This window comes from Dipodomys spectabilis, unplaced genomic scaffold (genome assembly GCF_019054845.1).
Source record: "Dipodomys spectabilis isolate Male_0828 unplaced genomic scaffold, ASM1905484v1 ptg000669l, whole genome shotgun sequence".
Taxonomy (NCBI): Eukaryota; Metazoa; Chordata; class Mammalia; order Rodentia; family Heteromyidae; genus Dipodomys; species Dipodomys spectabilis.
Window position 1 is genome coordinate 3,228,692 of NW_024871346.1, and position 24,998 is coordinate 3,253,689.

Here is a 24,998-nt window from a genome sequence, read left to right on the forward strand (position 1 = left end):
TTGAAGTAAAATGGATTCTGCCACAGATAAGGAAGTAGTTGAGCGCCATTGACACCTGGTAGTTGCTCCAGTAGGTGCGGTGTGGCATTTTGATTGTTTCCAGCTCAAAAGCAGAATCACATTTTAATAACAATAAAACAATTAATAATAAAAATAAGAAGTTGTAATTTTAGATATAAGAAAAAACTAGAATCACTTTTCTTACTACCCTATGGTCCAACCCCGACGTGTCATGCTACTTGGTTTCAGAAACTTCAGGTAAAGAGAACAATGAAGTCTTCCCGAAACTACGCCTAGGTGCTCAGCTCTAATCCTCAGATGCTAGCACCCCAACGAGGCTTGAACCACCCCAGGTTTTGGGAAATCAAGAAAATAAGATTCATTTCCAGCTGCTAAAAAGAAAGAAAAAAAATTACCTGAAGTCTTCCAAAGATTTCTTCTTGGTCGCTCTCAAACGACGGTTTTGGCAGCAGGCGAATTTGTAATCGATGATCTGGTAGATGATGGGGTTGTACATGGCGGCAGACTTCGCCAGCAGGGTGGGCACCACCGAGAGCTGGATGGGGATGGAGTCTGGCCTCCCGAAGGCCGACCACACGGACACCACTGCGTACGGAATCCAGGCAATCAGGAAGCCAGCACAGATCAGCATGGCCACCTGACAGGACAAAGGGAGGAGCAGGGAGAGACCCAGTGAATGGTAAGACTCTGGGAGGACAGGGGTGAGAAAGACCAGCCACTCCCTCCCACCCCCAGAAACTCTGTCTCCTGTTGGCCCCTTTACTTTACCCACGGGAGCCACTTTATATACGCTTCTGAGACGATCCTCCAGAAGCAATCACTCCAATTCCTTATTTCATTGTCCACATTCAATCCACTCTTGTTCTACATGTGGAAGGAACCAAAACTTAAGATAATGACCCTAATCATGGTTTTGTCTGCATTTTCTGGCCAATAAAGAAAAACAACATAATAAACAGAAAGACAGCAGTTCCCCTGAACTTTCCAGTCTCCTCAACCCACATTCACTTCAAGACTTGGCAGATAATGTATGTTCACCATGATGAAATTTTAAATCATCTCCATTTGCCTGAGGAAACTGAGAACCTCTGTTTGCCTTTTGAAATTCTAATACACGTTATCTTCGGGGATTTCTATTAAATATTATTTCTCTTGGGTGAAGTTTTTCTTTAAGCTTGAGTCTCAGACTCTGGAAATTCACTGACTATCCAACAAAACAGATTTATTCAGCTTCAATCAAAGCGGTGTGGTTCTATAAAACGCGATTTTTCCAGAAAATATTCTTCTCTCATACAAAATTATAATTACCTGAAGGCCTCCTCGTTTTTGGACCCAGGAATAATTAGAAATGCAATATTGAACACCCTCATAAATTTTCATCATCTCCAACAATCCATTCAATAATGTACTTCTAATTACTGTCCTCTGGCTACCTACTTGGCCCCTATAAAATATCTCACTTTGGGCCAACAAAACCTTTTAACAAATGCTTTGAGCAAGATTCTATGTCAATGGCTGTAGCAAACTCCAATACACCTTAATACTAAAATGGTCTCCTTGTAGAATGCAACGAACCCTAAGTTAAATAACAGATCAGCGAATAAAAATATAACCTATTGAGCAAATTAAGATGTTCCACGGAAGATGTAGCATATTGCTGGCACTGTGCCAAAAGTATGTGAAAATTATAACACTGAGGTCATCATGGTCGGAGGTACAGACAAGAACGAGGGAGGTGTGCACAGAAACTCATGAGCAATTCACTTTGCTAGGAGAACGCGACGGAGGGGAGGCTGCAAAGACCAATTGCATTCATGTGGTCAGTGTGCTGGGTAACACATTACTCAGCTGACCCTTCACTTTTTGAAGCACTAGAAGATGTATGCCCAGAATACGCAATGAGGCCTCTCCTCAGGAAGTTTCACCTAGAAAGCAAAATGGAGCAGGAAAAGAAAATAGCAGGTAAAAAGATCACTATTCCTTCATTTGGCCAACAAGTACTATTGGACATCTCACATGCTTTGTGCAGAGGATCAGGGTACATCTCTGCCCACAAGAGTACAATTTCCACTCTTAGCAGATTTGTTCAGACAACTGTCTAAATCAGAAAAGAGGGGGGAAGGTTAATTAGAGTACAAAATGAGCAAATAAAGTCAAAGCTTTGACTGTTACATAAAGCTTGATGTGTGCTGCAGGCCCTAGCCGACATCCTATTCTCTACCATATACTGTTACCTACTGAGTATCCGCACCTGGTCTCTGTAAGATAAGCAATGAAACAATTCAAATCAGCCTCCTAGGTAGTGGACATCATTTCATTTGCGCTTTTCTGTTTGTCTTTAATCAGACCAGTGGGTCATCTACATTAGTAATCCCAGCTTGCCTCTGCTTCCCTGGAGTTTAATGGAGCTGATGTTCTAGGCATCATGTGACTTAAGGCTGACCAATCAGAGAACTCTGTGCCCTAGGTTATCATAATTGAAACAGGAAGGTTGGCCAGTTTCATTTCTGGAATTTTAAAACTTCCATTTATCTCTGAGTTCCCTTAAACCTTTGGAAGGTGTCAGAATGGCACTATCTGAGGCCACATTGCTCCCTCTTCCTCTCACTCCCTAATTTAAGGTGGGATGGGAGGGGTTGGGGAGGGGGTAGGAGTCCCCAGCTCAGGGTGCTAACAAGCTGTGTGGAAGATCAGTGGCAAGACATAAAACAGCAATGAAAGCAACATTTGTGATGTTTTACTTCTTATTTTCAGAGTCAATTGCACATAGTTTTATTATAACCAAGTTGTGTGTGTGTATTAATATAAGCGTTTGTGGGGGCAGAGTTACTGGACTCAAGGCAACTTTCATAGCCTCATTCTCTTGTCTATGGAACTACATGTCTGAGGTGAGTAAAAATAAGCCTGGAGACTGAACTCAGTGGCAGACTGCTCACCTAACATGTTTGAAGCACTAGGTTGGATCCCTAGCACCATTAAAAAGACAAACCAAACACTATGGAAGTCAGTATGGAGTTCTTAAAAAAAAAAGGGAAATAAAGAGAAGACTAGTTATGATCAAGCAATTCCACCCTTGGGCATGTACCCCAAAGACTGTTAAGTCAGGACATTGTAAAGACACCTGCACATCCTTGTTCATCACAGCACTATTCACCATAGTCCAGAAATGGAAACAGCCCAGATGCCCTACAACTGACAAGTGGATCAATATCACTTAACAAAATGAATACCAGAAACACGTTGTGTGTGAGGGAAGAATGGATGAATGGAGAGAGGCGTGGTGGGAAAGAGAGTCATCATATTCCATATACACAAGTGAAAATGGAACTAAGGATCTTGTGGGGACAAAATGTAGAGCACCTGTCTAGCAAGTACAAGGCACCGATTTCAAAGTCCAATACCAACACACACAAAAGAAAATCAAATCTAAAGCAGAACCAGGGAGTAAAGTCTAGATCGGAAAGGTGCCGTACAATATATTTGTCTTTCTGAAGTGAAAGGAAGATTTTAAATGAAGATTTTAAGAGTGAATGAAGATTTGAAACTCCACAAGAATTTTAAAAACTGTCATGTTGCATTCCTTTTTCCAGAGCTTTCTACTGGGCTTCATCCTTTTGTAAGTCTGTCCCTCACTTTTGCAAATTCTAAAACTGTTTTGAATTCCCAGAACTTACCTCCCAAATACCCTTAAAGCAGTTCCAAAAAAGGTACTCACAACATCCAAGTTTTCCTGTCATATTATTTTTTTTGGCCAGTCCTAGGGCTTGAACTCAAGGCCTGGGCACTGTCCCTGAGCTTCTTTGGCTCAAGGCTAGCACTGTACCACTTGAGCTACAGCGCCACTTCTGGCTTTTTCCGTTTATGTGGTACTGAGGAATCGAACCCAGGGCTTCCTGCATGCTCGGCAAGCACTCTACCACTGAGCCACCTTCCCAGCCCTGTTATATTATTTTCTAATCATTTCACTTCCATCACTGCTTTTGGTTCACTGACAAAGCAAGTAAAACTTCAAATTCTTAAATTAGGCGGGTTCGTGGGAGGATATTCACAGAATATGTGCTTAGCTGCTACAAAAGCATCGCACATCTGCAACTCGGTTTGTTTTAAATAAATCTCGCTACAGAGGGCCCCCGGAGACCTCGGTATTTCCCGCCTCCAGCTCAAATCTGCCATGAAGGAGCACAAAAGCAGTGTTATCCATAATCACCCCATCCAAGCCCAGTGAATGAGCTGATTAAAGCAACAGTGGAGTCAAGGGTTTCTAGTAAGTTCTGAGGGTTACGTGTGGTTTTAGCTCTGCCTCTGGGGGCAGCACAGCCCAGTGCGGGCATTCAGGCAGGCCGGGGATCTGAGTGTGTGAGGTCGTGTGCAAGTGTGGGAATGTCATTGGCTCCCAGATACCCTATGACCTCAGCCATGGTTCCACCCCATTCATGAGAGTGGGACACAAAAAACAAACCCCTGCTGCTCCATGCACAATTTCTTAGCCAGGTAGTCCAGCTCCTCCACCAAGTTCCTCCACCCAGACAGGAGTCAGACTTCAGCCAGAAGCTCCCTTGGAGAACGAAATAAGATAAGACAGGGAATGGGTGTGAGAGCAAACGCTTAAAAGGAGGGCCACGGTGACAGAATGGAACAGTGAGTCTATCACAGAACCCGGTGCACAGGCATTTCAGTGGCTCCGTGGATGAGGTCATTATCTAAAGAGAAGGGCAAAGGGGGCGGTCCTGACCCGCCTCTGGGGAGCCTGTGATTGGCGGGCGCATGAGGATGCCACCATTTGATTCTGCTGCCTTGGGTCTACTGACCAAGTCCGTGGATTTGCTCTTCACCCCTGGGGAAATGTTGTTAAAAAGGATCGTGATGGGGTAACAAACACCAATTCTGAGACTGCTGCTGTCTGCAGGTGGAGGAATGGTCACTGAGACACAGTACCAACAGAAAGTTGGTACTTGACAACTTACTTCATCAAAACGGAGGATGGTGATTTTGAGCTATATTAACTGTTTCGGCAACCTAAGCATGTCTACTTAGAGTTTTCCCTTTCTTCTCTCTCCCCCATGGGATAATAACAAGGCCTCACTCCCTCAAAGCCTCCTCCATAAAACTTACACCAAAAACCACCTACATATTCTGAGATCTTCACGGCACCTGCCACATGCTAACCGATGTGAATCCCTGCTAAAACAGAAAAGAAGAACTCTACATTTCCCGGTTGCTATTTTCTCAAATCTTAAAATAAACTACTCTGGAAACAAGCAAAAGCTGTGATTCAAGTGAGAAGAGCCGAATTAGGTCATGTCACTCTAACACCAATGTCTTGGAATTGTGGTCTAAAACCGAGCACACACATACTCCGTGACTAGCCTGTGGTTGCCTTGAAGGACAAGAAGGTCTGTACAAGTATCCTGCGTGGAGAGGAGAGCAGGGCAGCTTTCTGTTCACTGTGGATGATCCCAGTTCCTTAGGTAGGAAGTTGTGGCTTAGAAGGGAACAAATACTCAAGTGGATAGCCATGTCATCTACCTTCATAGCCCTAGAAGTAATTGGACTACTATAACTACTTTTATAGAACAACAGAGTTTTAAAGACAATCATCAAAGTATCGTTGAATTCCTCTTTTCCTTCCACTTTCACAGTTGAGAAAAGTAAAGCCCTGGAAACTTGAGTGGTTTGCTCCCAAATGTACCCAGTACAGAGTCTGAGTTCCAAGAACCATAACTGACTTTGGCTGAGAGGTGCAGGGAAGGGATTTCTGGGAAGGCTTCTGGACCACACAGAGCATGCTGGAAAGACCGTACTTAGAATGGAGACTCGGTGAGCAGAAATGATACTCAGACATACACATAACATTGCTTCAGATGGAGACACTATGGCTACTGCAGTCATGGTTGGGGGGCAGGGCATCTCTCCCAGCCCTGGACCTGGAGTCTGGTGTGGGGCTGGCTCAGGCCATGCTCAAGCTACAGGGGCAGGGGGCCTTGGGAAATGAGTGATCCACTTTTCAGGGAGTTAGAAGTTCAGAGCTGTGTAGCTCTGTCTCTTCATAAGGATGGTGAACACTTTCCATCATGAGAGGGATTCGGCCACTGAGGACCCGAAAAAATATCAAATATGGATTGTGCAAGACCTCACAGGGGCTTGGGTGCAGCTGGAGGGACCACTGGCTTGACACTATTCACCCAGCTAACCAGATCCTTCTTTGCTCTGAACTTTGCTTAGTGAACTTTTAAGACAGGCATTGTGCAGATAAATACGTCTGTAATTGTACATTAACTCAAAAATTGATCATTTTTGAGAAGGAAATGGAGAGGATTCAAGGAGGCATAGGAAGATTACATCCCATTTTGGAAATAATTCTCTGGAAAGTGCCATTTAAGTTAAGAACACCTAAGAAGAGGAAAGGAAGTTAATTATTGAAAAACAATTTTTTGTCAGTGGTGGGGCTTGAACTCTGGGCCTGGGTACTGTCCCTCAGCTCTTCAGCTCAAGGCTAGCTCTCTACCACTTGAGCCGCAGCACCACTTCTGGTTTTTTGTTGGTTTATTGGAAATTAGAGTCTCATGGACTTTCCTGCCCAAGCTGGCTTTGAACCATGATCAGATCTCAGCCTCCTGAGTAGCTAGGATGACAGGCGTGAGCCACTGGTGTCTGGCTTGAAAAATAACTTTTAAAAAGCAATACGTTTTTGTTGTCTTTCCTTTTTGTTGTTTGTCTCCTTTTTGTTCATTTATATGTCTTTGGGAGTATAAGGGGAGGCTCAGAAACGGAGGGACAGAGGGTGAACAAATGTAGCAATGATGCTCATTGGACACGGTGTTGAAAATGAACTATGCAACTTGTAGGTGGGTACAGGAGGGAAAAACTGGGAGAGAACAAAAGAAGGGGTGACACTGTCCAAAAAGAAATGTCCTCATTACCTAACTTAACTGTACCCTCTCTGTACATCACCTTTCTAATAGCAATAAAAATAAAGCAATACAGTTCAGTTTCCCCACCAGCTACCTTTACAATCCACAAAGAAGTTTCCCTGAACCTCATCCTTTATTGATGCATGACATTCAGAGAGCAACAAATAAGAGGAGACATTGATGGTAAACAGTATGCTTCACAATCAATGGGGAAAAGCAAAACAAAGGGAGTCGTCCCATCAGGCATGAAAGGGACTGAGGCACTCAGTCCAGAGGTCAAGGGAGCTCTTCACAGTGATCAAGGCAATTAGATTAGCACATTTAATTGTGTATTCATTCAAGCCATCTTGATTAAGCATTTGAGCAGGTGCCAGGCGGTAGGGTGCAGAAGCAAACAGAATATACACGCTTACTTTTACATTGCACATTTACAAGAAAAAACAAAAGGGCAACAAATACATGGCTCCTCGTGAAAAGTGCCACTAAAAGTGGCATGCTGAGTGCCCTGTGGACAGGGGGCGTCACCAGCCAGAGAGAGTCAGGAAGCCTCTTTTATAGAAAGGAGTAGTGCTGAGGGGAATCCGGGTACCTGCTAGATCTGGGTCCTCACTGGAGGACCAGCTATTGTGTATGATTGACATGTGTTACATGAATGTGAATCAATGAATATAAAGCCAGCATCTGCAGCATGATAATATTGGGGGGTGGGGGAAATAATGAAGATTTCTGGCATTGTTTTCTCATCTTACCATCATTTAGCAGTGACGGTGTTTTTATGAATATCTTGAATATTATAATTTTTTTACTAAGAGAAACACCCAGAGCAATAAAACATTTATTTATCAGCTTCTTGGTTTCAAAATATAAAAAAGTTTCAAAATCTAAACCTAAATCAATACAGGAGAGAGAGTGTGTGTATGTGTGTCAAACGTAAAGGGTTTTGAGTGGAGTGGAGAAATTCTTTTTGAATATCCACAGCTAGAACCCTAAAGAATTACAAGCATTAAGATTATTCTGAAAATTTTAGGTGATGCACATAGTAATCAGAACCAGTTTTCCATTCTATTTGCTACAGGGTCTACAGCCCAAAGGTTGTGAGAGGAGTTAGTTGTTGACCTTGAGAAGGTCAATTCGATCTTATCTTACTAAGATGAGCACCAGTGTTAGAAGCAGTAGAGCATATGCATTGTGGGCATAGAAGAAAATCTGTGCCTCTGTAGTCCAGGTTCTAACCACACTCCCAATACATACTGACAGGGCTGTGGGAGAAAAAGAAGAGAGTGGGGACAGAGCTTACTGAGATGATGTTCTAAAGATATCTCATCGCTGGGATAAGGAACATGCACTAGGCTTCCTAATAACTGTTACTGAGATGAGAAGGAATTAAATAGCTCAGCAAAATGGCCGGGCCCATGGGTGATACAACCAAACCAGGATCGCCAGCTCACCACCATCATGATCTTATGAAAAGCAACCTGAAACATAAAGGTGGCTCTGGGAAGATAAGAAAATCTCTGGTTCTCTTGATTTTAGCCTGGCGACTCAATGTGAAACTTGTGCATCCGAGTCATGTGGAAATGTGAAAGTGAAATTACATTGAACCAAAAAGATAAAGTCTATGTTTAATGTCTGTCTGCCTGTTTCTCTGTCTATAGGCCATGAAATTTCAGTCTGTTATAAAATTCAACTAAATCATCACTTTTTTAAACAATTAATTAGAGGGAAATGACCCACATGTAGAGAGGCTACAGGTTGGATTTTATAGACCAATGCCAGTTTTCAGCTTGCCAAGATCAGCCCAGCAGAAGGCAGACCTAGAAAATAACCCAGCTAGGAATAAAGTGCAGAGAAAAGCAAATGATTTCAGTCCCAGAATCTTGGCTTTTTAATCTAAGCTTTTAGACGAGGCTGTTGTGCCGATCAGAAACTGCAAGTGAATAAGCTAGCATCAGCCTCCAGGCAGCAGCTGAATTAAGAAAAAGACTTCTAAGACAGTAAAAAAGTTCCGCTATGAGATAATTTCTTCTTCCTTCACTCAGTAGAAAGAAATTAAGGGTTAGATGTGAGTCATGATTAAAAGTAGTTGAATTTTAGGGCAGATGTCACAGTAGAAATTTGTTTATACTTTAATGAAACTGCTGCTTTTGGCGGTAGCCAGGATTCCTTAAATCTGTAGGAAAAATGAGAAACTATGATTCCTTTGCCACCTACTACGCAACCAGCAACAGAACAGGATGCTTTACCTCACTGAATTTCTACAATGACTCAACAAAAAAGGTATTGCTATTCTTGTAGCACAAGAGAGGAAATAGGAAATTCAAGGAAGCCAAGTAGCTAACTCTGGGTCACAAATGAGAAGTTTAGGATAGTATTAAAGGCTGATCTGTTGTCAAATTGGGTGCTCTTTTCCTTGCATCGCCATTTCTAAGACACTGCCAAGTATAAAACTAGGATTTACCCTGGGACTCAACCCCGCAGAAACCATTCTTATGATAGGAAAAACTTCCCACCAGATGCACACGCTGCCTCTCATTTCCTCCATGAGTCATTTGAGTGGTAGAATGTCCTTCACAACATTCACAACGCATCTATGCAAACTGGTAGAAAAGCAGCAAGGCCTGTTATATGATTCATCACAGTTTTTCTATTTGTGTGGCTGTGTGTGTGACTCTGTATGGTAGGGTTTGAACTCAGAGCCTTGTACTTGTTAAGCACTCTACCACATCCCACACCCACAGATAATCACCCATGGACCCACTTTTATAAAATCGTTAAGATATTCTGAGAAGGAGCAAGAGAAAGACAGAGACAGAGGAGAAGACTATGACAAAGGCCAAGCTCAGAAGCACGGAAATGGCATAGGATCCCGCCTTGTTGTTTTGTGTTTTGTTTCGTTCCCAGCATCCCTAGCTTCTCCACCCGTGGTGTTTGAATTGTGCTGAAGTCCAGGCCGCCCTTACCTTGGTCAGCTTCATCTCCAGCACGTGGCTGCTGGGGATCCTGCTGTCGAAGTGAGCGACCTCTTTGGACGAGGACTTCACCTTGGCGATGATCTTCACGTAGGAGAACACGATCACGGACGTCGGGAGCAGGAGGCAGAAGAAGAGTATGTTCAGGATGAACACCTGACCCGCCAGTGAGGCCTGGGCCAGCCACCAGTCCAGGGTGCACGAGGTGCCGAAGGGCTCGGGCACGTAGTCCCCCAGGCCCACCAGCGGCATGGTGGTCCAGAAGGAAGCGTAGGCCCAGATGACAGCCAGGCAGATGTAGGCATGCTTCCTCTTCAGCCAGACCCCTGGAGGTGGAAAACAGATGTTACCCCCGTGTCATCTGCCTTGCACCCGAACACCTCCCCTCGATATGTCAAATTCCACCTTCAAAGGTTTAGTCACTGAATCCTGGGAGAGGTGAGCAGGTGACAGAACCGAGGGAGACCTTGCCCCAGGAGACTAGCCACAGAGAACGTTGGCGCTACACTGCTAAGAGCTTTGCGAGGGAGAGATGGCAAACTCTGGGGAAATGGGACAGTAAAAGGAGATGATTCGGAAGGCCGCAGTCTGCCTTGGGAAGACATCAAAAAACACATTGGTGCCAAACCAAGAATCCAAGGGAGAGATGAAAATTCACAGCTTGCATGTCTTGTCTTTGTTGTTTTGTCTTTGCCAGTCCTGGGGTTTGAACTCAGGACCTGGGCACTGTCCCTGAGCTGCTTTTGCTCAAGATTAGAGCTCTACCGCTTTGAGGTACACAGCACCACTTCCCGTTTTCTGGTGGTTAACTGGAGATAAGAGTCTCATGGACTTTCCTGCCCAGGCTGGCTTTAAACCACCATCCTCAGATCTCAGCCTCCTGAGTAGCTAGGATGACAGGCGTGAGCCACCTTCACCTGGCATCTTATTTCTTTAAAACATCCTTCTTTCCTAAAGCTGCTGTGTCTCTAGTATCCTTTGTTGTCCCCAGAGCTGGGTGAGAGAGGCCGGTGGGCATGATAGCTGGCTAAAGAGAATGACTGCGCTTTGTGATGCTAGAGCTTTTTGAACGTTCCAGTATTCTTGATAGACGGCCGGGACGGGAGGGGAAGAGAGCCTACACAGAATGCATCGAGTGCCACAAAGGTGATTCTCTGAAGATAGTTTCAGGACAGCAGAAAGTGAACTCCAGTTTTTTTCCCAGCACTAATTCCCTTAACCAAAAGGGAGTTCCAATGGGAAGAAATAGGGATGTCATCTTTAAAATGTGTTGTTGTTTTTTTAAATCACTAGTGATCATTTCCAAAATTCAACTCAACCACTGAAAACAGGTCAGCCGAACTTCCCGCTGCAATCCACGCAGGAAATTACCTCCACCACTCACATAAGAAGGCTGAGGTGTGGCATTGCACTACTTTGGCTTTATAATATCAATAAAAGCTCAATTATTTCTTCAGTATAAACAGTCTACCTCTCTTTAGGTGAGATTAAGATTTAAATCAGAAGACGCTACTTCTTCTAATTCTGGTATTTAATCTTTTCTCCTAGATGCTCAGAGTTTCTTACCCAGGAAGAGGAAAGAATGCTAAGACAGTACTTGCAGGCTTTGATAAAGGTTAAATTAAATGGTTTAGGGAACCTACTTTGCAAACTATAAAGTTCTGCTTATGTGTTTATCATTTAGCCCTAACAATAAATTCGATAGATTGTCCCTAAGCTATCTTGTCTCCATTTTTTTTTTCAAATACATGGCATTTGGTTTCATGAAATGCAACTTTCTCAAGTACAACCAAATAAATTAGGAGAGCAATGATCGAGTCACCACCCAGGTCAACTTTTGGTCATCCATCACAATGCATAAATCATTGGCAGAGATAATGACACAGACGGATAAGAAGGTGCATAGCCAGACGTATAAAAGCATTCCCGGTGAGGGTTACTTTACTTAGTGAGGTGTGGTATACTTACGTTCGAGTAGGGTGAAATGCTGTCAAGTACAGGAGGGAGGAGATTAGCAGATTGGTTCTGTGTTGCTCCAGAAGTCAAAACTAGGACCAATGGGTGGAGGTTACTGGGAGGCAGTTTTTGTCTCAATATAAGGAATAACATTGTAACAACCAGAGCAGACCGATCACAGGATGGGCTGCCTTGTGCAGGAGTAACCCGATCACAGGATGGGCTGCCTTGTGCAGGAGTAACCCGATCACAGGATGGGCTGCCTTGTGCAGGAGTAACCTGATCACAGGATGGGCTGCCTTGTGCAGGAGTAACCCGATCACAGGATGGGCTGCCTTGTGCAGGAGTAACCCGATCACAGGATGGGCTGCCTTGTGCAGGAGTAACCTGATCACAGGATGGGCTGCCTTGTGCAGGAGTAACCCGATCACAGGATGGGCTGCCTTGTGCAGGAGTAACCCGATCACAGGATGGGCTGCCTTGTGCAGGAGTAACCTGATCACAGGATGGGCTGCCTTGTGCAGGAGTAACCTGATCACAGGATGGGCTGCCTTGTGCAGGAGTAGCCTGATCACAGGATGGGCTGCCTTGTGCAGGAGTAACCCGATCACAGGATGGGCTGCCTTGTGCAGGAGTAACCCGATCACAGGATGGGCTGCCTTGTGCAGGAGTAGCCTGATCACAGGATGGGCTGCCTTGTGCAGGAGTAACCTGATCACAGGATGGGCTGCCTTGTGCAGGAGTAGCCTGATCACAGGATGGGCTGCCTTGTGCAGGAGTAACCCGATCACAGGATGGGCTGCCTTGTGCAGGAGTAACCCGATCACAGGATGGGCTGCCTTGTGCAGGAGTAACCCGATCACAGGATGGGCTGCCTTGTGCAGGAGTAACCTGATCACAGGATGGGCTGCCTTGTGCAGGAGTAACCTGATCACAGGATGGGCTGCCTTGTGCAGGAGTAGCCTGATCACAGGATGGGCTGCCTTGTGCAGGAGTAACCCGATCACAGGATGGGCTGCCTTGTGCAGGAGTAACCCGATCACAGGATGGGCTGCCTTGTGCAGGAGTAACCCGATCACAGGATGGGCTGCCTTGTGCAGGAGTAACCCGATCACAGGATGGGCTGCCTTGTGCAGGAGTAACCTGATCACAGGATGGGCTGCCTTGTGCAGGAGTAGCCTGATCACAGGATGGGCTGCCTTGTGCAGGAGTAACCCGATCACAGGATGGGCTGCCTTGTGCAGGAGTAGCCTGATCACAGGATGGGCTGCCTTGTGCAGGAGTAACCTGATCACAGGATGGGCTGCCTTGTGCAGGAGTAGCCTGATCACAGGATGGGCTGCCTTGTGCAGGAGTAACCCGATCACAGGATGGGCTGCCTTGTGCAGGAGTAACCCGATCACAGGATGGGCTGCCTTGTGCAGGAGTAGCCTGATCACAGGATGGGCTGCCTTGTGCAGGAGTAGCCTGATCACAGGATGGGCTGCCTTGTGCAGGAGTAGCCTGATCACAGGATGGGCTGCCTTGTGCAGGAGTAGCCCGATCACAGGATGGGCTGCCTTGTGCAGGAGTAACCCGATCACAGGATGGGCTGCCTTGTGCAGGAGTAACCCGATCACAGGATGGGCTGCCTTGTGCAGGAGTAGCCTGATCACAGGATGGGCTGCCTTGTGCAGGAGTAACCCGATCACAGGATGGGCTGCCTTGTGCAGGAGTAGCCTGATCACAGGATGGGCTGCCTTGTGCAGGAGTAGCCTGATCACAGGATGGGCTGCCTTGTGCAGGAGTAACCCGATCACAGGATGGGCTGCCTTGTGCAGGAGTAACCTGATCACAGGATGGGCTGCCTTGTGCAGGAGTAACCTGATCACAGGATGGGCTGCCTTGTGCAGGAGTAGCCTGATCACAGGATGGGCTGCCTTGTGCAGGAGTAGCCTCCTGCACACCGGTCCCTGGAATTCGGCAAGAAGAGCCCCAGTGGGCATCTCCAGGGGGCGCCTTACCCTGTTTACCACATTACACGGGAGAAAGGCCTTCAAGTCCCCTAGTGGCCTTCCAACTCCTACATTCTAGGGCATTCTGTTTAGGGGGAGGAGCAGGGGTAGTCTTAAGATTTCATCAGATTCAATGATGAAGGAAGATTGCAATTCGGCCTTGGAAGGAGCTAGAACATCCATGCAGCTCCAATCTAGACTTTCGCTCTGCAGTGATTCTGGCGAGGGGCAGCATCTTCTCTTTAGCTGATGCCAAAGTCTAAGCTCAAGCAAATATTGTAAAAACATAGACAGTGGAAGTTTGCTACTCCTCAGGAAGTTGAGGTTTTCTGCCTCCTTGTCTAGAAAGTGTATCATGAAATCTGAAATAGGTCCGGCATGACCCAACATAAGATGATGCAAAGAAAGAGACCCCCATGTCAGCTAGAATGTGTGTGCGGACATCTTATGGGAAACTTTGATGCCAGCTATTTCTAGTTGAGGTTTTAATTGTTTAGGAGAAGAGATGCACGTTTTGTTTTTCTGAGTACTGGATCATGAAGACAGTAGTTCATGAATCTCCCCACCCCCACAGTGCCACCCACCTCACGCATGGGCTCCTTGAGCTTGACCACTGCAAGGTTTTCTAATGATACCAAGGGAAATTCTACCACACTGAGAGTGATGGGTGACCATTCATGCCTCAGTTTCCCGGGCATAACCTGTTCCCATGGTTCTAGACATTCTGATTATTAGCTTGATAATCAATGCAAATGGATGCAGAGGGAAGTAGAACTCATTCCTGATTATGTTCAGTTCCCCTTATAAAACTTAGATGCCCTGAGCTTTCTCTGACTGGCTCAGTAAATTTCCAGAACCCCTAGACATGAACATAAGAAAAGTTATTTCTTTTTGTTGGTCATGGGGCTTGAACTCTGGGCCTGGGCGCTGTCCCTAAGCTTTTCAGCTCAAGGTGAGCACTCTACCACTTATGCCACAGCACCACTTCCAGTTTTCTGGTGGTTTCTTGGAGATAAGACTCTCAAGGATGTTCCTGCCCTGGCTGGCTTTGAACTGAGATCCTCAGATCTCAGCCTCCTGAGTAGCTAGGATGACAGGCGTGAGCCACCGGCACATGGCAAAAAAAGTTATTTTTCAATAGAATGATTTACAATATTTGGTCTCTGAAAACAATGTGTATATTGTTGTCTTCACCTAGCCTTCTCCAATTTTCTACCTAAATGTGTGTGTGTGTGTGTGTGTGTGTGTGTGTGTGTGTGTGGTTTTCATGTAGGAGAAGTTACCTGGCTTTCTAAAGTTGGAGGTGAAAATGTTGGAATGCCTCATCTCTAAAATCATAAGAGCTTGAATCCCAGAGAGGAATGACAAAGGGCCTTGCTCATAATCAGTTATGACATCAGACTTAATGCCCCATCGAGGCAGCATTTTTTTGTTTGCTTGCATGACACTGTGTAGTAGAAGTTTCTACTTTATACAAGGAAGTGATACCTTTAAAAAAAAAAAAAAAAAGCAGTGCAGCCAAAGACATTATTACGAAAGCAGTATTAGAAGAAAGCTACATTGGTATACAGGTCAAAGCCTTCAACATATAATAGAACAGGAGAGGCTATAAATAGAAATAGTCTGGGTCTCTGAGGTTATTAACAATCTTTATTTATTAACTGTGTGAAATACATACAGTTTTGACACTCAGTCAGTCTAACTTTGATTATCAGGGCAGGATAAGAAACATGGTCACTTACCATAAGATAGATAGCAGATTTTCAGGTACCGATCTAGGCTCACAGCAGTCATGGTGATAAGACTTCCACAGCCAAAGAAAAATCCGGCCCATCCATACCAGCGACAGCCAATCCAACCAAACACCCAGCGGTGACAGAAACAAGAGATGATGGTGAACGGCTTGCCTACAACTAAAGCAGCAAGAACACGTCATGGGAAGTTCCTCTGACCTCAAACCTCCCTATCCACACAACTCCCTGGGTCTCTCTACCCCTGAAGCCCGGGGCTGGCTGAAGGAACAGACATTATTGCATGCAAGTTTTATGTTAATAGCATTCTGGTAGGTATCTCTGAATAAACTGAGCTTGAAGACCACCCAAAGTGGTCTGAAGTCACTAATGATCGTGCAAGGGGCTTCTAGAAACAAAAATGCTTTTGAGCAATTGTTACTGCAAAGACCCATTCAAAGACACCAGCTTGGGGGAGTGCAGGAGAGACATTATCTCGGTGGGCAGTGACAATTGATTCATGCTTGGTGTTTTCCTAAAGTGGGCCATTCCACAGCTCAGAGAAAGGGGCAACATATTCATGGTGAGTCATGTGAGAGAAAATTCCTCCCACAGTACAAATTTTCACCACTGACTTTCCCCAATGCTCCATTCATTTCTCCCTTCCAAGGTAGATATTCAAGACTGAGTTACCAACACTATCCGTAGGAACAAGATTTGATATAATACACTTTCATTCAACCACCACAAACACATTGGCAAACTATGATGCTACTCAATTGGAAGCCCATGAGTTGGTCTCCAAAGCAAACACACAACCCAACAGACACAGATTATCCAGTCATGCTGGGTAAAGTGACCTATTACAGATATACATACTGTGATGTTGTCGCTGCCATTTATTAGGCAAGGAAAGCCTTCTCCAGTGAGGGTTTGTTAGTATTTCTTTGCCAGAAATGTGTGGTTTTACCAAATGTTTTCTCGGAATCTACTAAAGCAACCAGAAGATTTTTCCTTCTCATTGAATTTATTAACACAGATTCTTAATAGGTTGATCCTATTGACATGTGTGTACATTCTTGGGGCATGCACTGCTCTTTTAGAATTAAACTTTCCACAAAACAATCTACCAGTGGAGGAAAGAAGTAGAGGAAGAGGAGAATGAAGAAAGAGAAAGTACCTTCTACTAACAAGCGCAGAACAAGCTGCAGGAGGTCAAGATTGGCAGATCTGTTTTCTAGTACAGAAAGCGAATGATAAGCAAAGTTTAAATCATAGGCTATAGAGTGACAGAGACTAGATGTGGGTGGTGGCTCATAGCTGAAGTCCAGCACTTGAGAGGCTGAGTCGGAAGGATAGGAAGTTTGACTGTGTCCTCTTCCCCTTCCCCTCCCCCAAACAGTTAGGCTATGGCAGAACAGACACGTGGTATGAAGACAGCTAGAATATAGAGTTCACATTTGTTGTTTGAACTAAGGCAGAAGCATGTAGGTAGATGCTTAAAGCAATGGGTTGGAAGCCAAGCAAATATATAAAGAGAAAGGCAGTAAGTAGAGGACAGTGAACGATGGAGTGAAATTAGCATCTGTGGTGTGCAAGGGACACAAGGTAGCACACGCTGCGCCAGGCTTTCTTCCAGTGTATGATTTTATATGAGCCTTTGGGATTCTTGTTTAATCCACCTGGATGACCGAGCCCGGTCATAAATTTGCTTGTTTTCATTTCTCCCATTATGCTTGCACCCATTCTTCATGGAGAGTCATTCACAATGAATAATTGCACATCCAATCCCTAGCAGGTGCTTCTTTAAGATGCTTGAAATGGAAGAGAGGTGAGCATGGAGGAAAACAGACAGAAATTTTAACATTTCTTGGAAGAGTCAGCGTGTGATAAGTGCTCACTCAGAGTGATCTAGATTAATGAGAGAAAACTGACACGTGGAAGAAAAAAATGCTGATGGGTTGTTCTTTGGGCACTGCCAAGCAGACTTGATGGCTGCAAGTATTTCCAGCCCATCAGAACAATTAAGGACGTTTTTATTCAAACCTAGCACAACTCAGCTTTAAGGCTGCGCCTGGTATGACTCACTGGAGAAGAATGTAGCTGAAATGACAGGTTTCATTGGGGCGGGCATTTCATACCAGTACAGGGGAGAAGCTTCATCGGGCCTTTAAGTGAGATGACCCAGAAAGTTACCATTCTTGTTGTGGCACTGCCATCATGTGGCAGACATCAAAACTGCAGGTGTCCATGCTGTTTTCATAGAAAGAAACCTCTCAGGCCATGTGCTTTCACCCGAAGGGCTCCCAGTATGTACAAGCTGGTCCTCACTGAGTGAAGACTTCCCAAATAACTAACTGCGGGAGAGTTCTCCATAAGAGGACAACACGGCCAAAGCTATGCAAGAGCAACTCTGTTCATACCCTAATAAAGAAGGCTCGTTTTTACAAACAGGTGGCAGTAGAAAAAAATCTTTTTATGAAGAAACTACATCAGAAAGCACTTTGGGAGCATTAGAGGGAAAACTGCTAAAAGGATTCCAGCGGTAAGAGGATGTGTATGCGAACGTGTGTGTGTGTGTGTGTGTGTATGTGTGTGTGTGTGTGTGTGAGCCCAGATGCCAAAACATTGTGGTTCCTATACACAAGGGAATTTCACACAGCCATTAGAAAGAATAATATTATGTCATTTGCAGGGAAATGGATGGAAATTGAACAAATCATGTTACATGAAATAAACTTTGCTTACCTAATTTGTTTTCTCTTATATGTGGAAGCTATACCTAAAATACACCAGGATATGATCAATTATACAGGACTCTAGGCTGTGAGGCCAAAGGAGGATACTCTTAGGGGAGGAACACAAAGGCACAATGCCTGTGCGCAGAAAACAATATTTACCAAAATGAATCCCAGGAAATGGATACAAGAGGTTTTGCTCTTTGTTGTTGTTTATGATTTCTTTTCTTTTTGTCTTGTTGTTCATTTATCTGTCTTTGGGAGGGTAAGGGGGTCAAGGTGAACAAATGCAGCAGTGGTACTCACTAGACACTAGGTTGAAAGTGAACTGTACAATATGCGGATGGGGATGGGAGGGAAAAACTGGGAGAGAGCAAGGGAAGGGTGACATTGGCCAAAAAGAAATGTACTCTTTACTTGACTTATGTAACTATAATCCTTCCATACATCATCTTCATAATAACAATTAAAATTGTTATTATAACCAAAAATCTGTTTGCCCAGTTCTAACATCCTAAGACCACCAGCTAAATAGAAAGGATTGGAATCCAAAGTGATTATCAGTGTACAGCTGGCTATACATTGAACTTTTACGAAGAAAATTATGGGGTGTGGCTTACTCAAACACCATTATAGTTATAGTTAAAGAGAAATATTATTGTCATTCCTCCTTGCTAGGTTATTAGATAAGTCAAAGGAACAAGAAAGAAATCAGCAGTTCTTGATTTTGTCTACATGTGAACTGGCTTTGAAATTCTAATTTTAAATATCCGAATGCTCAGGTTACATTCTCAACCACTTAAATCCAAATTTCTGGTTATAAATTCCAGGACATGAAAAGTGTTAAGCTCCTCCCACTGAATGTTTTGTGTGTGTAGCTGACTTGGCACTGGGGAGCCAGAAGCTTCCTGAGCTACTGATCAATCCTGAAGTCATAATCAAACAGAAGAGGGCGCAGTGACACACAGGAAGGATCTTCCTTCCTTTTGTCATCACTTCTCTCCTGCCTTTGGTTGTCATTAACCAGTGACAATCATCCCCCTAGGGTTTATTGGAGCTTCCTGCAAGTTTCTGATTTCTGAATCATTGACCCACTACCCATTTGAGATATATAAGGCATGATCCACTGTTATTAATTGTATCTTCATCCTCTCACATATCTGGTACACAGAAAATACTCAGGAAATGTGACACGAATGGTCTTCCTGCAGACAGCATTCCACTGACCGTGGACGAATACTGTAAATTTGATTTGTGAGGGAAAGGGCAGGAGGGGGTGGAGGGAAGGGAGCTCTCTGAACCAGTGAGTGGTCTAGAATAGGGAGCAGTTTACCTGAAATCCCCAGATCACAGACAGCTAAATTGATGGTCATTATCTCAGCAGGTCTCAGCTTCTTCTTTCGTCTAGAAGACATATAAAGGACATACCCATTTCCAAATGTGGACAGAATCCCTACAAAGAAAAACAAAAAAGAATTCCCATTGTTAAAAACTAGAATTCGAGTTCGCTCAGATACGAAACTTCTCAATTTCAAAAATGGACACCTTCGGTTTAGAGGGTAATGAGAGGACTCTAGATAAAAATCTAAATTAAGAAGATGAGATTTTAAAAAGGATGAATTGTGAGTGACAGTCAAGGGATGGATTGCCTTGGAACTGACAGGAACTGAACTTACCCAGAAAAAGGAACCACTAACTTCCCAGTGAGGCTCATGAGGATATGGGAATCCCAATGGTCAGTTCTTGTACCGGCCCCCAGACTGGAGTATTTGCCTCCGCCATTTTCATAGATCATTAGCCTTATAGAATTCCCTCCCTCTTACAAGTGGGGTCAGGCCCTTGGTCCTTGGTAAATGCTAAAGATGAAGCCCACCAGCAGAGGTGACTTCGGCCAGGGAGCAGACAAGGCTGGTGTGATCCCCGGCATGGGAGGGGCCATTTCCCGGACTCGAGGACTCGAGTCTCAGGACTTTGACCCCTGAGGAGATAGGCATGCTGGATATCTGGCAGACAGGACAGCCTTTGGCTGCTATTGGACTAGATATCAAGGGTGGGTAGGTGATTATTGGTCACATGGGAACTGCCCCTCCCACCAAAGGGGAGAGAAAGTGTCCCTCACCCCACGAAACCTATCAACAATAGCATCTATGTGCTCCCACTTTTTCAATATTATTTTTATCAATGACTAATTGCCTTTGGTATGACAATGAAACTGTTCACAAAGCTTCTACAAACCCAGTTTAAATCCAATTTTTAAAAAAAGACCCAATCCCTACTGACTGTATTTAAGAAAAGAATACACCTACTTCCAAAGCTTAACATGTAGAGTAGATTTCCTCAGGAATTCTTGCTTCATAGTGTAGCTGTGTGTAAATGAGAATCTGGTACAGCTGCCTTTAGTAGTAAGGAATAAGGAGAGTATTAACAGGAGAAACCCAGATTTTTCTACTGATAATTTCTATTTTAATTTCTCCACCACAATTCATTGGGGGGGGAGGGGAGCCGGGGGGTGCGAGGAAAGGAAAGGCATGTCTGATGGTGTGAAACCACCAGAAACCGGCTTCATCTGGCTCCTAGGAAACCTGACTCCCTGGAGGCAAGGCTGCTTCTTGCTCTCTTAAAGTCCCTTTTGCTTTCTTAAAGCAGAAGAGGAGGGAAATAGAGGCAATTATGGAGTCCTGAAGCAAACCAACTAACATGAAATTCATGTTTCATTGAAGGAAACCATCTAGCGAGGCACACTGGGAAAATGAAGTGTGTCATTAAATAATTCCGTCTAGGTTGTATCCAACAAAGAGATTAAGAAGATGAGGTCCATCATAGGCATTCAATATATATAAATATAAGGCTCATTTAACCACCCTTTATCTGGATATCTTTTTGAGACTATTTGTTTTCCTACTTTTCTTTCCTTGAGTTTTTTTTCTTATCGCCACTTCACAGGGTTTCACCCAGTGCCCAATGCAACTCTCTATTAAGATGTTATATGATTATGTAAAAATTCCACAGGCAACCTGGCTTGTAGATGACCATTAAGAGAAAGCAAATTTATCTCACAAGGCTAGTGTGGCAAGATTGAGAAGATAGAGTCGGAGAGGGGGAGGGGGATATTTTGAAAATTGTAAAAGTTTGGATCCTTGGGGCTGGGAAGGTGGCTCAGTGGTAGAGCACTTGCCTTGCATGCATGAGGCCCTGGGTTCGGTTCCTCAGCACCACATAAGCAGAAAAAAAAAGCCAGAAGTGGTGCTGTGGCTCAAGTGGTAGAGCGCTAGCCTTGAGCTGAAGAGCTGAGGGACAGCGCCCAGGCCCAGAGTTCAGCCCCAACAACTGGCAAAAAAAAAAAAGTTTGGATCCTTTTTACCAGTACAAAAACATCTCACATAGAGATGTTTTTAATAGAGATGTTAATAAACTGGGCAATCGATGTATCAGAGTGGAGGTGGGAAACGAGTCTCTATTTTATTTCTCCTGTATTCCAAATTCAGGTTTATATTCTCATTTTCTGATTTTCCACTTCTGGTGAAGGTCACTAAGAACTTTATTCCTTCCATATTATCTCCTTAAAAGGAATCTAGTGAGGAGCCAGTGGCTCACTCCAGTAATCCTAACTACTCAGGAAGCTGAGATCTGCAGGTGCAAGCTCAAAGCCAGCCTGGGCAGAAAGTCTGTAAGACTTTTATCTGAAGATATTTAACCACCAAAAAGCAAAGTAGAGCTGTGGTTCAAGTGGTAGAGTGCCAGCCTTGAGTGAAAGAGCTGAGAGACAGCACCCAGGGCCCTGAGTTCCAGCTCCAGTACTGGCGCGCGCACACACACACACACACACACACACACACATACACACACACAGAATTACACATTTATGTAAGTTCATCTATCCTAAGAGAAGCTGACTAGCAGACATGGGGTCAAAACCAAGACCTAGAAGAATTTGAATTCAGCCAACAGCCCTCAGATGACCTGGCCTCACTCTATTCCTTTCTTGTATTTGACTCCACCCCCAGCTTCCTGCATCTCCTGATGCTCTTTTTGGACCTGATTTTCTAGATTGGTCTTAGCATACAAGCATTTGAATATAATTATGATTTCCTTTCTAACTGCCATGTGCACCAAGAAATTCTCCTAATTTCCTCCACCTACCCACTCTGCTTGCCTTGCTTGCTGTAGTCCATCCCTCCTAGTAGAATGGAGAATGGAATGATAGCTCACCCTGTGTTGTATTGTTTGACACATTCTGACAGGTGAAACGCGTTACTTTTTGATGAATTCTTTGCAATTAAATGTAACTTATAAGATGACTGTTTGTCTGCCTTTTTCTGATTATCAAAAGTACTTGAGTTGAATAAAATTGCAGTGTGGATGTTCTGACACAATGGTCTCCATTCCAGCATTCTAGTTATTGCTCCATTCCCAGCAATTTCATGGTGGCAAAGAAGGGTTGCTCTTTGTATATTTATGTTTGAATTAAATTGAAGTTCAATTAGCAAAAAGCTAACTAACAAGAATGACAGTCACCCAGGGAATGGCTGGGAAATTTCTCATTCAATCTCAAAGATTCCTTTGGCCTCAAGCACTGACCATAAAGGGATCTCGACAATTTTCTGATGAGTTTTATTATTTTCTAACTTCAGGAAATAAATGAAACTCTTTGTCAGTAATCCATAAATGAAAGAAACAAAACAGAAAAGTGGAAGGAACAAGGAAGGGAAGAAAAGAAAGAGACAAAGGAGAGAGAAAGATAGGATGAGAAAGAGAGAGAGAAAGAGGCTTGACTCAACATCTGAAAAGATTGAAGGCAGACCAACCTCAAGATATAACCCACCTGCATTCTGGTCACCCAAATTTAAAATACCAACTTCAAACTTTAAAAACACAAAAGTACTGTAGTTAAATCTTAATTGTCTCCACATGACATAGAAGGCAAACCAGAAAAGTGGACTATCATAAATATTTCAAGCAAAGTGAGAGGGTACGGGCAAGTTAATTTTAACTAATTAATACTTAATTTAATACGAGCTAGCCCAAATATGTGTGTGTTCAACCGGTAAACAATTTCTTTTAGCAAGGAGATGTTTTGAGCCTGACACTTTTTTCTGATCCTAAGATGTCAGAATATAGTGGGTTTTCATGCCGCAGCACCGGTCTAGTTGGAAGACACTGGTGCATGAGTTCAAGGGCCACCATGAGCAGTACTTTAAGCAAATGCAGCAAGTGCAGCAAGTGCATCCCTCTGTGAGTTCTACGCAGAAATCTCTGCACCCTGGATTGACTTCCACTGACAAATCAGACTTTGTTTCTTTTTTTCAGCTCTCCTCAATGGCAAGGCTCTGCGGATACGGGGCAGCGTTACTTTTGGACAGAGGAAATGCAGCATGTCTACAGTTAGTATTTCACTGGGACAGAGTTTCCTCGATTAGGAGAGGAGGAAGCTGAGCTTGATGATGTCCATGGTCCATTCTGACTCTAAAAACCATAGAAGTAAATCAAAAGCATTTCCCACCAGCAAGCTATCATTGTTTTTACTTTGTATTCCAACAAGAACCCTACTGGTAAAATAATCAACATGCATGCACTGTCAGGATGATTGTGCTATAGAAAGTTCTTTGACTCCATAGAACATCTGTCCCCAAGAATGATAATAATGGTCATTTCTATGATAGTTATGGAATGCCAGAACGCCACGCCATCTTCCCAACTCTTCGGCTCCACTAAAAAAACAAAAACAAAAAAACACACTCATGCACGTGTTACAGAACATTTGTGCAAAATCAACATCTCCACCTGGGCATTTTCTAAGAACAGCCTTGACACAGGAGAACGGAGGGAGCTTACCAATGATGGTGAGGTAGAAGCCAGCCACTATATCTGCTTCCCAGGAAAGTTTAGAAGTAAAGGGGTCCTCCTCTGGCAGGTAGTGTGGAAGGCCCTGGCCCTGGGTCCCAGCAGTGTGGTTGAAGGCCATGTTGTCCACTAGCCACCAGGTGGAGTCTGCAAAGCAAATCAGACCTGACTAAGTAAGCTCGTATGATCTCATCATCCTCCCTTCTCCAAATAAATACATAAACAAAGAAGGCAAGTTCACAGAGTCCTACATGACTCTCTGCTCCATAGCTGGTGAAGGCCTGAGCATGTTTCTTTGAAGATCCACACACACCAAAGGAAGCTCAGAGTGACGTCATACCTCCCTTAAGTGAATAAGAGACTAAAGCCAGACAGTTGAACTGCCTCTCAATTTCTACCTGCAGCTAGGCTAACAAAAATGCAGTGTTGAATAGAGATATTGCGTAGATTATTTTCAATCTGTCAGAGTATTTTCTGATGATCCACATGGCCAAGAAGCACCATTTCGCCACTCCGTGAGCTTGAATGCTTTGCCCATGGAGGAAACAGCTCTAACGAAGCCCACAACCACTTCAACAACTGAAGCTAATAAGCTGAGGTGATTGGCAAGGTTATCCTGAAACTTAGGGCCACTTAGAAAAGAATTTAGCCTTGCCTGTGACAGGCTAGACTTACAAAAGCAAGTATGGTTCTCCGGTTTCCTCAAGCAGGAAGCAGCTTCATTATTTCCTCCTATCACTCACTTTATAGACAAAATCCCCAGCTTTGTGTACTGGTTTACAAGAAACCTTTGGTGGGTGCCCCGAACAAATAAAAGTCACACGATATCCCTCAGTAT

At 44.1% G+C, this 24,998-nt stretch overlaps 1 protein-coding gene across 1 annotated transcript in view; it reads right to left on the reverse strand.

Annotated features, from left to right (window-relative positions):
- Opn5 (opsin 5) overlaps positions 1-24,317 on the reverse strand; it is a 46,617-nt gene extending 22,300 nt beyond the window's left edge. The window contains exons 1-5 of the mRNA XM_042672026.1: positions 24,152-24,317; positions 19,653-19,772; positions 15,594-15,764; positions 9,893-10,227; positions 417-658 (exon numbers count right to left, since the gene is read on the reverse strand). Of these exons, the coding sequence (XP_042527960.1) occupies positions 417-658; positions 9,893-10,227; positions 15,594-15,764; positions 19,653-19,772; positions 24,152-24,281 (998 nt within the window). The 5' untranslated portion in view covers positions 24,282-24,317. The remainder of the gene's footprint in view (positions 1-416; positions 659-9,892; positions 10,228-15,593; positions 15,765-19,652; positions 19,773-24,151) is intronic.
- Positions 24,318-24,998: the final 681 nt, after the last annotated feature.